The sequence below is a fragment of the Chelonoidis abingdonii genome, chromosome 4 (assembly GCF_003597395.2).
Source record: "Chelonoidis abingdonii isolate Lonesome George chromosome 4, CheloAbing_2.0, whole genome shotgun sequence".
Taxonomy (NCBI): Eukaryota; Metazoa; Chordata; order Testudines; family Testudinidae; genus Chelonoidis; species Chelonoidis abingdonii.
In genome coordinates, this window is record NC_133772.1 from 23,344,826 (window position 1) to 23,359,259 (window position 14,434).

The following is a 14,434-nucleotide window of genomic DNA, read 5'->3' on the forward strand; positions in this document are numbered from 1 at the left end:
GGGACAGTGACGTGGGTTGGGGGATGCCACTGGTAACAGGGCAGGGTAAATGCACAGAGCTTGAAGAAGCAGTTCACTGAGGCATTCAGTCACCAATGATCAAGTCCTGATTAAGACTCGCCATCCCCAGAGGAGTGAGCCCTGGGCTTCACCTCACTAAAATGCCTCCTGCAAATGCAAAGATGCCAGCAGTATGGGCTATAAAATGTTCAGGTCCCAGCCTGGCCAGAAGGGGGGTAGGGATTTGGAGCCTCTCCCATGACCCAGGCTTCACATGGCTGACCTGCTGGATTGCTACAAGGATCTGCTGCCACGGTGAATTGATTAAAACAAAAATGAGGAGTCCGGTGGCACCTTAAAGACTAACAGATCTGTTAGTCTTTAAGGTGCCACCAGACTCCTCGCTGTTTTTGTGGATATAGACTAACGTGGCTACCCCTCTGATACTTGGTGGATTGATTGCTAAGTCCAATGGCATAGCTCCAAGCAGCAGATGCCAGCTGAAAGGGGAATGACTGACTGATTGGAAATCTCTAGCCCAGGTCTGAGAGGCATGTGCTGCAGACCAGTCTGTATATGGTTCTTTCCATAAAATGGGCCTTTGGGATCCCATCTGCAGTCCAGTATCTCTACAGCCTCTGACTTCCTATCTGAATAGGATCAGCCAGTCCTGTTGGGGCCTGATTCACACCAGCTGGCAGAACTCAGGCTGTGACCTTGCTAATGGAAAGTCCATCCAGACAAGTCCCACTGCTGCGGGCAACTCCTGCTATGCTGGGGCTTCGCTGCTGGCTGGCACTGCTGAGGAAGGTGCAGGGAGGAAGGCAAGGCCAGGGCATGCCAGTCTGGGACCATGGGGTTCCCATGGAACATGCCTCACCATTTCTCTAAGTGAAAAGAGAAAGGACACATGGGCAGAGGGGGGTGAGATTCCACCCTGGAAGAAGCTCATGGGTTCTCAGGAAAACTCACTGGGCACTTTGTTTTCATGAGGGAAAGTACCCAAAATGGGGGCGGCGGACGGTTTTTCAGCAGCTGTAGTCAGCAGATGATCCACTAGCACCTGTGAGCGTTGTTTGTGGGGTGCCACAGATCAAGTGAGCATCTGGTGATCCTCTTATTCTAGCCATAAATGCTCTCCAGGAAGGGCCGATGAAGCGGTTTGGAGACAAGTTAGGATCCTGTTCTCGAACTTTTGCCAGGTCCTAGGACCAAACCTGACCCTAATCTGTTGGAAGCCTATATGTGTGGAGTCTATGTTTCCCCTGGAACTTTTCAGTCTCATCCACCTCACTCTGCTCTTCTGGTTAGCAGCTATGACCATGATGTGAAGCACTAAAATGCCTCAAGAAATGCTGCTCTCCCTGGCTTTCCAGCCCAAATCTCATGAGACATTCCATTTTTGTGATATTCCCAGTCCTGCTTTGTATACTTGAGTGGTTTGCAGTTTGATCATGGGTGGTTTGCAGTTTGCTAGGTGATCACTGATTCTGAACTTTGACTCTTAAGGATGCTCCTCTTCTCACCATCTCCCCTGAGGGGGCTTATCCTTAAAATGTGAGAATGATTAAAAGCAAAGAGGAAACGGGAGGAAACAGGGGGAAAGAAATACTTAAATGGCCTGAAATTTATGAATGGTGGTTCAGATAACACAATCTGCTGTTTTATACCATTCAGACTCTCCGATATCTTTAAGCTTTAGAAATAGACAGCGATTCTGTGAGGAACGTGAGACAGTTGTTGTGTCAAATGATAAAGAACAGCAGATGCATTTCCATTCCTTGACAACAGAGAAGCAAACTCTGCTGATCAAGAGCAAAAAGCCCTGTGTAATTTTCTGACTCCCTTGGCTATCTCCCATGTGTCCTCTAGGTTTGGGGGAAACAGCGCTACTAACGAGTGGGTCTAAATTAAAACCTGTGTTGCAAGACATCTTTATAAAAAAGACTGCACAAATGTATAACGGTAGGTAATGTAAAGCATGCCACCTGCTGGCATGTTTCATGGCTGGCTTTGTTCACAAGTTTGTAGGTTCAATAAAGTTGTTGTTTTGCAGCACGACTCCCTCTGTCTGAAACCTTGTGTGTATGGGGAAGGTCAAAGAAACCTGGAACCAAATTCCACATCTGAGGCCCATTTCTAGTTAGGAAAGCAACCCCTCATCCGACTGCAGAGTGGAAGACCCTATGACTCGTTAGCAAAATAGCTATTTCCCACCCAGTGTCTACAACTAACTCCTCACGCTGGTTACACCCTTCCCAAGTGCCTTATGGGAAAGTAACCCACCCTAGGACAGCTGGGGAGCGTTATCTCTCTCTGGTGGTACTGATCTGCTACTGCATCAGTTTGATGCCATCACTGCTTTAGCCCTAGCTCATGTGTGTAGCGGTACAGGTCCCTGAAGTTCAAATCCTGCTCTTGGCAAAAGCTGAGCTGGTTACCTTCACTCCCTGTATCTGAAGAACTGCACACTTCTGCTGCTGCTGCTTGAGGAATAAAAGACTGTGTTTGTTTTTTCCCTCGGTCAAAATTACAAGCAGGCACTTTCTAACTCGCTGCTCAAGGGACCCGGCTGAGCCTTTACCAAGGGGCGTTTTACCTGGTTTCCCGATTTCATGTCTTTCATGTTCATGGCATTCTTCATCCCTTTGCCCTTCTCCTTCTTGTTCTTCTTTTTCTTGCAGCAGCATTTTTTGCAGATGCAGAAGCAGCAGGTGAGGAGGAGCAGGCCGCCTACCACAGCAATGGCAATCAGGGCCCAGGGAGGCACTGTCACAAAACAATGCCAGCCACATGATCAGTCTTGTGCCATAGCCAGACTCCCAGCCGCCAGCACCCACCTGGTGCAAGGCCTTGGAAATGCCCCTGGGTTATACAGGGCGTTTGTCATTGCAGGGCCTGCGTGCGGCTCGTTGCCAGGGTCACACACATCTACTGTGCTTTGCAGGGCACAGGCAAGTTGGGAAAAAACGGTTACCTACCTTTCGTAACTGTTGTTCTTTGAGATGTGGTGTTCATGTCCATTTCACATTAGGTGTGCGTGAAGCATGTGCATGGACATGGGAAACTTCTTCCCTTAGCGGCTCCCTTCAGGTCGGCAGGGGAGTCCCCTAGAGTGGCGCCTCTGTGCTGGTGCATATATCCCCCTGCTGACCCGACCCCCCCTTCAGTTCCTTCTTGCTGAAGACTACGACGGAGGGGAAGGAGGGTGGGAAGTGTAATGGACGTGAACAACACATCTCGAAGAACAACAGTTACGAAAGGTAGGTAACCATTTTTTCTTCTTCGAGTGCTTGTTCACATCCATTCCACATTATGTGATTCACAAGCTTACCATAGGATAAGGGTAGGATTCATGGAGCAATTGATTGAAGAACAGCCCTGCCAACAGCAGCATCATCTCTGGCCTGCTGGTTGACTGTGTAGTGGGCTGTGAATGTGTGCACCAATGACCAGGTGGCTGCTTTACGGATCCCCTGGATCAGGACGTGTTCCAGAAAAGCTGTTGAGGATGCTTGTGGCCTTGTCTATGATCGCTGGGGCTGGAACCTTGGCCAGCTCATAGCACGCGCAGATGCAGTCTGCAATCCACGATGATATACTTTGCGCCAAGACCGGAAGCCCTTTCATTCTATCGGCGATGGCAACAAACAACTGTGTCGACTTGCGGAAAGGTCTAGTTCACTCTAGATAGAACGCCAGGGCCCTTCGGACATCCGGAGCGTGCAGGCTACGGTGACTTGGGTCCGTGTGTGGTTTAGGAAAGAACACAGGCAAACAAATGTCCTGTCCCATATGAAATTGTGAGACTATTTTAGGGAGGAATTTAGGGTGTGGCCTGAGTTGCACTTTGTCCTTATAAAAAATTGTATAAGGAGGCTCCAAGGTTAGGGCCCTCAACTCGGACACCCTCCTCGCCGACGTAATGGCCACCAGGAACACTACCTTCCAGGAGAGGTGAAGGAGGGAGCAAGAGGCCAGGGGGGCTTGAACGGGGGCTCCATAAATTTGAAAAGGACCAGATTAAGACTCCAGGGGGGACCGGCAGGCATGACACTCTTTCCAGTACCTTGAGGAACCGCACCACCATGGGGTTAGAAAACACAGAGCATCTGGATTCCCCCAGGTGGAATGCTGAAATGGCAGCTAAATGCACTCTGATTGAGGAAGGAGCGAGACCCTGATGCTTGAGATACGGAAGGTATTCTAGGAGTCCTGAGCTGTAGTCAAGCATATTTAACTACGTGAGTGCATGCTGCCATGTGCCCTAGGAGCTGCAGGCAGCATGTGGCCATGGTAGTGGGGAACCTTAGCATCGAGTCTATGACATGCTGGATGGCCAGGAATCTGGATTCTGGAAGGCTCGCTCACACTTGCACCGAGTTCAGCCTTTGTGTTGGTATCAGGGAAGACTTGGACACTTTGACGAGAAGACCCAGCCTGCGGAATGCATTCAGGGCCACCGTTACATGGGAGCAGACCTCCTCTTCGGACCGACCCGCAAGGAGCCAATCGTCGAGGTATGGATATACCCATATTCTCCTTTTTCACAGAAAGGCTGCCACTATTGACATGCATTTTCTGACCATGTGGGGGGCTGCCACCAGGCCGAATGGGAGGACCGTAAACTGGTAATGATGCTGGTTTACGACGAACTGCAGGAACCGCCAGTGAGCAGGGTGAATAGCGATGTGAAAGTACACATATTTCATATCGAGGGCAGTGTAGCAATCCCCTGGATCCAGGGACAGAATAATAGTGTCTAGGGATACCTCATGGAAGCAGATCTTGACTAAGAACTTGTTGAGCCCGCGAAGGTCTAAAATGGGCCGAAGGCCCCCCTTTGCATTTGGGATGAAAAAATAGCAGGAGTAAAACCCCTTCCCCTTTAGTTCCCGAGGGACTTCCTCCGCCGCCCCCGCCTCTAGGAGCGACTGTATCTCCTGCATAAGGAGTTGCTCGTGAGAAGGGTCCCTGAAGAGGGACGGGGAATGGCGGGAGGCCGGGGAGGGGAAGGAGGAGAACTGCAGCGTGTAACCCACTTGTACCATGCGTAAGACCCAACGGTATGATGTTATATGAGACCACACCTGGCAGAAGTGGGACCAGCAGTCCAAGAAACATGGGGAAGGATCTGGGAGTTGGGTTGGTACACTGTCCTCGAGCGCACCTTCAAAACCCCTGCTTGTTGCCAGGCTGTGGCTTGCCCTGGCCCTGGCCTTGATTAGGCGTGTTATTCCGCCTGCGTCTGTTGTCTCTGCCCCTCCTGCGATAAGGCTTCTGCCCAGGACAAGGCTGGTACTGACCCTGCTGCAGCGGTTGAGGCTTAAATGGCTTCCTCTGAGTTGCCAGAGTATGCATTCCTAATGACTTGAGGGTTGCCCAGGAGTCTTTAAGGCTATGCAGGCTGGCATCCGTCTGGTTGGAAAAGAGGCAAGACTCCTCAAAAGGGAGGCCCTGGATGGTGTTCTGGACCTGTGGCGGAAGGCCTGAGCCCACGCCAAGCGCCTCATCACCACACCTGAGGTGACTGTTCTGGCTGCAGAGTCTCCTGAGTCCAGAGAGGCCTGTAAAGAGGTCTTGGCAACTGCCTTTCCCTCTTCCACGAGGGCTGTGAACTCAGGTTGAGAGCTCTGGGGCAAGGAGTCTTTAAATTTGGAAACTGCTGCCCAGGAATTAAAATTGTGCCTTTTTAGGCTCGCCTACTAGTTCGCAATCCTTAACTGGAGGCCCCCAAAGGAGTAGACCTTCCTTCCGAAGAGATCCAGACGTTTAGCCTCCTTGGCCTTAGGGGCCGGGGCTGGCTGGCCACGACGCTCCCGTTCATTCACGGCTGAGACGACCAGCGAACAGGGACCTGCCTTATGTCCCCTCGGTGCCAGTTTAGTGATGGTGCCGGGGAGCGGTACGCCAGCGGAGCCGGTACCATATGCTGGCTCGGTTCCGGTGCTATCGAGTCCTGCTGAATCAAAGGTAACTGGGAGTCCACGGAGGCTGAGCTCGAATGGGACCAGTGCCAGGAGCGGTGCCTGGGTGGTGATGTCGAGTGGCGAACCATTGCCAGCTTACCTCTGGACGGTATCCTTAGTGATTGTGCCGGAGGCTGCTCCTTGCCAGGGAAGGGGCTTGCTGCTGACAGCTCGATGAGGTCTTTTGCTGCCTCAAAGGTGTCTGGCGTGGAGGGCTGTTCTAGGATGTCCTCCAGCTCTTCTTCTGCACTCAACCCACTTAGCTCGGGGCTCGATGGGCCCTGCAGCACTGGAGCCACCGGTGCCGGTATGTGTCCTGGGGCCGCACTGCCCCTCTGAGTGCTTGGTCCCTTGGAGGCGCTGCCTTCTTATGTGGGGAGCACCTTCTATCGCCTTTCGGCTGCCGCCTTCGACCGCACTGGAGAGGTCGAGCAGTGCCTGGGCTTGTCCTGTTGTTTCGGTGCCGCATGCTTGCGGTGCCCCACCAGCACCAGATCAGGGACTGATGCCGGAGCACTCCACACCGAGGATGCCGGCACCAAAGCGGGATGGTCCAAGGTCGCAGGTTGCGGCGCGGCCTCCATGAGTAACTGCTTGAGGCGAAAGTCTCTTTCTTTCTTGGTTCTTGGCTTAAAAGCCTTACAGATCTTGCAGCACTCAATCTGATGCAATTCCCCCAAACAGCGGAGACAGGAGTCATGGGGATCACTGATCGGCATAGGCTTGCAGCACGTGGCACAAGCCTTAAACCCCCCACAGGCCCAGAGCTGGTACTGGAAACGACTTCCAGACACTTAAAACAAAAGAAGCTTAACTATCTAGTATTACAAAGTGCTAACTACAGATAACTATTAACTACAGCAACAAAGAGTCCTGTGGCACCTTATAGGCTAACTGATGTATTGGAGTATAAGCTTTTGTGGGTGACTACCCACTTCGTCAGATGCATGTACTGGACGAAGTATTCACCCATGAAAGCTTATACTGTGATACATCTGTTAGTCTTTATGGTGCCACAGGACTCTTTGTTGCTTTTTACAGATCCAGACTAACACGGCTACCCCTCTGATATTAACTACAGATAACTGCTAACTACTGATAACTGCTACAACCGTGCTAAGGGATCACTTGAAAGGGACAGAAAGAGTTGTTCCAACGCCACCACGGATGGTAAGAAGGAACTGAAGAGGGGTCGGGTCGGCAGGGGTATATATACACCAGCATAGAGGCGCCACTTGTCACGGAGTGTGGGGGAGTCCGGTCCTGCACCCCTCTTCCTGGAACTCACAGTGACTCTCAGCCAGCCAGTAAAACAGAAGGTTTATTGGACAACAGGAATGCAGGTTACAGCAGAGCTTGGAGGCACAACCAGGACCCCTCAGTCGAGTCCTTCTGGGGGTTCAGGGTGCTTGGATCCCAGCATAAGATTCCCTGAATTCCAATCACCCAGCCCAAAACCGAAACTGAACTGCCCTTCCTCTAGCCGGCCGATTCCTTTGTCCAGCTTCCCAAGCAAAGGTGCTGACACTCTTCCCCCCTACCTGGCTCAGGTTACAGGCTTAAAAATCCTGTCCCTCACCTAAAGTCCTCCCCGGCTCTCCCATCCCCCACATAGACAGATCCTACTGCATCACACCACTCTAGGGGGCTCCCCTGCCGACCTGACAGGAGCTGCTAAGGGAAAAAGTTTCCGGCGTCTGTGCACCCGGTGCGCACACACCTAACGTGGAATGGACGTGAACAAGCACTCAAAGAAGAACTCTGCCATTCACCCAGTGATAATATGGTGTGTGATGTGAAATTACCGTGCAACAGCCCCTCCCCTGGCCGTTAAATGGCATTTACCCCGGAACTCAGCATTCTGACTCCCCACTACCCTAGTCCCTCCAGGGTAACTCCCCTTCCTCCCACCTACCTCCTAGGGTTAGCATCTTTGAAATGCAAAAAACCCGGCACCCCTCTCACACGGCAAGCCTGCTGCAACCCCAGCTCCCAACCACAAGGCAACTCTGCAGCCCTCCCCCATTTCAATTGTCCCTTATAGTATCTAGAGAGAGAATACATACAGATAAGACTGATAACATCACTTTCTTACTTACACTGGGGGAATGGGGACACCACAACATCTTTAGCAGGACACAGAAACTTTTAACATTAGATATCCCAGTGCATTGTAATAATCATGCAAACCTTTAGACCCACGTAAAAAACATGGCAGATTAAATTAGTTCTCTGGCAGCGAACAAATCCACAAAAATATGGCCCGGCTGGTCAACTACCAGCCACATGGTAATCCTCCCGCCCTCCCCCACACAGATACTACATGTTAACACCCCCCACCATCAGTCACTCCATGAGAACTCCCCACTTAACTCCCACCTCCCCCAGATCACTCCCTGGTAACTCCCCACTGACTCCCCAGTCACTTCATGGTAACTCCCCACTGAATCCCCCTCCCAGACTACTCCATGGTAACTCCCCCCCCAATAAGGTTTCAGTGACCAGTAATGGATGCCTAGGTCTCGTCCATCTCGCCCCAGTGTCTGTAAGGGCTGCCCAGCCATGCTCTAGCTGCACTGGGCTGAGCAGATGCTGGGGCCCGTCCCTAGTGAGCTCTGCCTGGGCTGCTTTCAGAAAGGGATGCTGGAGGAGGGGCTGGTCGCCAGCTACTCACGGGGAATCTTGTTCAGCTCATTCATGAACTTGGCCTTCAGCTTGGCAATTAGGTCCTCCTTGCTGTCACTCAAGCTCGTGGTGTTGGTCACGTTCTCCAGGGAGCTCACAGGCATCGCAGTGCTGACAGGCTCCGGAGCCACCACAGGCTCTGGGTTTTTCTTGGAGCCAGTCCCCATCATGGTTAATTAAGGGCTTCCTGAAAGACACAGTAATGTTGCCAGTTACATGCTAGGCCCAGCCTGTCTTCCGCTCTCAGAGTCACCCAGGCAGTGTTTGCAGAGGTGATGCCTGTACCCAGTTCTTCATAAACCTGAGATCTCTGGGGCCATCTTTGGAATGCTTCAATAAAGGCCAGTTGGTTTCTCCCCTACTGGAGAGACACAGGGTCTAACAGAGCAAGGGGTAGCAAGGGAGTTAGGACTCCTCGGTTCTCTTCCCCCTTCCTGTGAATGCTCCAAACAGCCAGTGGGGGATGGCTGCTGTGACTCTAGAGGGACATGTGACCAGGTCATCTGGTGCTGGACTCCATCTTGGGATGTCAATATTTTTCCACTGACTGGCATGGGAACAAAGCTTTGAAACAAAGGGTTCCTGCTATATGCAAAAGCTATATAAGGCAGGGGAGTGACATCCTCTTGGTCCTTCACTGACTCCCCACCCAAGAAGACTCTTGCAAACACCTGAAGAACAAAGACTGAACTGGGGGAAGTGCTGGACCCAGGCTGAAGGGATTTTTAGCCTGTGACTGGAACACCTGGGGATTCCAAGCTGTAAGCCTGTGTAGCTTGCCCCTTAAGCATCTGCAGCCTGCTTGTATCATCACTTAGGGTGAGAATCTACTATTCATATTCAATCTCTTTAGTATATTAAGCTTAGTTTGAGTGTTTTGTTTATTTACTAGGTAATCTGCTCTGATCTGCTTGCTATGCCTTATGATCACTTAAAATCTATCTTTTGTAGTTAATAAACTTGTTGTTGCTTTATCTAAAACCAGTGTGTGGGAATCATAACTCAGGGGCAGAAGGCTGTTGCATATTCCTCTCCACATTGAGGGAGGGGGCAAATGTTATGAGCTTACGCTGTACAGTTCCCTGTGCAGCACAAGATAGTATAATTTTGGGTTTATACTCCAGAAGGGATGTGTGCCTTAGGAACTGGGAGGTGCCCTAGCTGAAGCCTTACCATGCAGGGGCTGGTTAAAGAGCCTGTCTGCATATAACTGCAGCAGGGTGTGTCCCCATCTGTATGAATGCTGATGAAAGTGCAGGCTAGAGAGGGCTTTGCAGCTTGTCACAGCAGTACAGTGTAAAAGGGAGCCCAGGCTGCTGGGTCGGGGGGCCCAGTGGTACCCCAGTTCCAGGTGGCACCCCAGGGGGAACCTGTCACACCCATATCCCAGTTCCCTGCTCTAACCACTCCCTTAAGTAGGCAGAAGCCTCAAGAGAGGTGCCATTAAGCTGCTGGACTGTACATGTGTCATAAATAGATAGCTAAGGGTTAATGTTTCTTTTACCTGTAAAGGGTTAACAAAGGGAACCAAACACCTGACCAGAGGACCAATCAGAAAACGAGGTTACTTACCTCTGTAACTGTTGTTCTTCGAGATGTGTTGCTCATATCCATTCCATTTAGGTGTGTGCGCGCCACGTGCACAGCTGTTGGAGAAACTTTTCTACCCTAGCAACACTCGGCGGGTCGGCTGGGCGCCCCCTGGAGTGGCGCCACCACGGCGCCGCATAAATACCCCAGCCGTCGGGCTACCCTGAGAGTATGATGCAACTCTTTACATCCAATACCAAGAAGCAAGCTTCTTCTATTCCACAAAGAAGACAAACCCCAAATACAAGGACAACAGGTATATGATTCCTCTCCTCTACATCTCATTCTCCCCGCCCGCCAAGTTCCTGGTGCGGCAGACTTACCCTCTGTAATTACACAAAGAGAATTCCCCTCCCCTTCTTCCTTACCTCCAGAAGAGAAAAACAAACAAGTCTTCAAAGAAAACTTTATATAAAAAGAAAGAAAAAGCATAAGAAATAACTCTGCATCAAGTGAATACAGGGCATTGCTTGAAGAAAATATGAATACAACAGTCTGATCGAAAAAGAACAATTTGAAACATTCCACAAGTTACACACAATGTAATACACCCAAGAACAACATAAAAGCCTATAGTTTTTTCTACCTGTACTTACAAGTGGATACAGAAGATAAGAAAGATAAAAGAAGCTTTCATAGCGGGCCCAACCTCAGATCCCTAATCCCTCTTGACTTGAAAAATCCAGTTTCTTCGTCGAGTGGTGCTTCATACATTCCATTTAGGTGGTGCGCGCCATCGTGATTGCACAGCTGTTCGGAGAATAACTTCTACCCTAGGCAACACTTCGCGGGTCGGCTGGCGGCGCCCTGGAGTGGCGCCAACATACGGCGCCGCAATAAATAACCCAGCCGACCCGGCACCCTCAGTTCCTTCTTACCGCCCGGTTGGCGGTGAACAGGGATGCAGTTGCCTGACCCCACTCTCCTAGCTACTCGCGACGCGTCTTTGTTAGTAATCGTTCGTTTACATAGTGGTGAGGAGTTAGTTATAGGGATGGATAATATGTAGGTACTGTTAGTAGTTTTCGCGGAGCCCTTCCCCCTTACCCTGCGCCCGGTAGCCTTGAAGCCCATGCCTGCTCGCTGATTGTAAGGAGTAGGGCAAGAATACCTCAGCTGAACAATTAATAATCACCTAGTTAATAAAGCGACCAATGATCCCCGAAGTGAAGAATTCCCAACGACTGCTGCCTGAAATTCCGGGAGAAGAATTCGTCACTAGACGATCTAAAGAATCACTACGCCAATTTGTAATAGCACACTATAGACAGCGAGAACCACAGGAAGTGAGAGGTGGTAACTATTAGACTCCACCGGCAGCTCCGCAATGGATGCTCGGCGTGGACCTCAGAGCAGCGAGATACGAGCCAGGAAGAGGATGAAGACCGCTCCTGCTCCGGCACCGTCCACGTCGGCTACCTGTAAGGCTCTACAAGACCGAGGCAGCACAAGACAAACATGACCATTATGAAGCAATCAGCGCCGCTCCCTCTCTCCGAGGTCGACGTGGCTCATAGGCTAACTCTGGCGGACCCCTGCGCATGACAGTCTCGCCCGAAGGGCCATAACACTGCCCCCTTAACTCAGAGCCATATGACCATGCCGTTGTCTCCGTCTCCACACCAAACCGCGGTTACTGCGTTAGCGCCGAGTCAGCCTAATATCGGCCCCTGTTGACTCAAAGTCCCCCTCGCGCTGAAATAGAAACCGTCGAGTCCGTGCCCGACCGAAGAAACACATACCAGGCACGAGAGCCCAGCTTGATTTTCTTAAATATAAGATCGAGACGGGTTGCATAAACAACACCGGAGAACATTAATGGGCACAAACGAAAACCGAGTTGCGATCATTCGGTAGTCTCCGGCTACCATAAATGTACCTCACGAACCAATGCCATGTTTCGCACGATTAGACCCTCTCGCATATGAGCAAGCCGCCTTTCTCGGCGCCCTCTGTCCACTTTGAGCTCACGTCAACCGCTCAAAGAATCTCGGTCCCTCTCGCGCGCTCTTCTATCGGCCCGCTCCACATATTCGCGCCACCGTCACCGCGGCACCGCTCCCAGATCACGTGCACCGATTCGCCGCGCACCCGCTCCCAATCCGAGCGGACAACACATGCACGTCGCGGCAGCAAGTTCCCCACACTCGCGGCAGCACAATTTATCATTGGAGCTCGAGAATCGAACGCAGAGTGCCATGAGTATCCTGTTTAGAGAGTGACGTCGTATGCAGATCCCCAGTCCTAGAGGAAGCGCAGCACCGTCTCCGCGCACCCACCTGAACCAAAGAGTCCAATAGGGCCGCCGAGCAGACCTCAGTTTCTCACGCAGCATCCGTTCCAATCTATACGGAGCACAAGCACCCAGAGAATGCACGGCAACCACGTCCATCTTGTGGCACCTAACTGACTCCCATTCGCTCACCACCTAACAGTTCTCCGCGGCACCGCTCAACCAGCGCCCACTCGGCAATGCTCGCCTGCGGCTTAGTGCAAATAGACCTCTTGCGCCCGCCTCGGCATCAGGCCACCCAACGGCACCGCTCACCGAGGCGGCCGGTCCGCAACTCCATCCTATCACGGTGCTGTGTTCCCCTCTGCGGTAAGTGCAGCACTGTTAAGCGCCCAGTCCCGCTATTTCGTGGCCTTCCCACGTCGAGAGCCAACTCGGTGCACGGACAGCCCAAACGGTTCACCCGAATTACTCTTCCAAACGAGTATTGAGCAGATCCTCCCGAATGCGAGTGCTGGCGACGAGATCCCCGGTCAACCCTCGCGCTCCTGCGCCTGAACAGAGAGCGCAGACGCGAGCCGTGCTCCCAACAGGGTAATCCATAACCATCTGGCTCCCATAGAACACGCCGCCGGCTCCGAGGTATCCATTGGCACGTCGGCGCGACTGCAGCCTCTCCGTTGGCTCTGACGCGGTCAGAGAGTCTAGTCTGCGCATATCCAGTGGCAGGTAGACAAGCGTATCAGTTACATGCACGGGCACGAGAGCACGTGAGGTAACACCACACCTGATGGGTACTCTTTTCCTACGCACACTTCCAACGATACACATGCAACGCTAGGCGTTGCACACGGCACTCAGCAATGGCCATTGGACCATCTCCCCGGCAGACAGAAACAATATCTTTTTCAAGACCGCCCTGCGGTACTACCATCCAAAATACGACCAGGGTGACACACCGCGTCTCCGACCCGCGAGCTATTACCCACAAACGGAGGTCAAGCAACCTGAAAAGCCTAGCGTTAGTAAGGTACGCGCTCCAGATCCTCTGGATGACTACCAAGAAAGTGAGTGCAGTAGCGATCACTTGGACCAGCTCATTCAACAATATGCTCCTACTACCCTGAGACTTCCACAGCAGAGTACCAACAAAGGGGACGAGTCCTAGAAAAGCCACGAGAAGACCTTAATATGTGAACTTGAGCATAAAATGCCGTCACTCTCGTCTTCTCCGATAGAGCCACAAGTGCACGAAGGACTCCCTCTCCTCAAGGTCCTCCGCGACGACTTAGCGAGTCCCACCAGGATCCTCCTTGCCGGTGGCCCGAACCAAGGGAGACCTCCCGGTGGAGAAGTGGCGAGGCGCTCCATACCGAAGGTAAGCGTCACCACTATTCTGCTGCCGATGCCCCCCAACGCGTCACTCAGCCCTCTCCATTCATAAAACGAGATCACAGTCGACTACGATACCTTAATGTGGCAGTCTGTCTTCCAGCATCCAGACCTCACCGTACATGGCAAAAAAGGCCGGGAGCGAAAATAATATTGGTGCCACCCCAAGGGTATGAACACCTGTACATCCACCCACCCTCCTCCACTAGGTGTCCAATCATATAACGAGAGGCGAGCGCCATGCCAACAGGCAGCCAGCACCAAAGAGAATAATTAAAAAGATGGGCAAGCAGCAGTAGGCAACAAACTAGCACAGATAACTTAAGTCATTCACTGCGGTGCGCTATACTAGCTCGAGTCACCAATCAGCGGCCCTCTTAGCCTCTTATCGCTCCAGTCAACCACAATAGCTCGGATGGTAAGCCCCACTCAAGATCATGATGCGCTTGCCTCGGCTCGTACATCCACGCAGGATTCCAGCCTTGTGAGGAGGCAGGAAGATCGGCAGAGCCCCTCCACACGCTGCCCTGGTACGAACAGAGCGACTCACACTGGCGTCTAGGAA

The 14,434-nt window shown here is 51.9% G+C and overlaps 1 protein-coding gene across 3 annotated transcripts in view; it reads right to left on the reverse strand.

The window, feature by feature from the left end:
- The window catches only part of SYT2 (synaptotagmin 2), a 217,877-nt gene that overhangs the window by 16,638 nt on the left and 186,805 nt on the right, over positions 1-14,434 (reverse strand). For all 3 annotated transcript variants that reach the window (XM_032791886.2, XM_032791887.2, XM_032791885.2), the window contains exons 3-4: positions 8,644-8,841; positions 2,600-2,769 (exon numbers count right to left, since the gene is read on the reverse strand). In XM_032791886.2, the coding sequence (XP_032647777.1) occupies positions 2,600-2,769; positions 8,644-8,824 (351 nt within the window). In that variant the 5' untranslated portion in view covers positions 8,825-8,841. The remainder of the gene's footprint in view (positions 1-2,599; positions 2,770-8,643; positions 8,842-14,434) is intronic.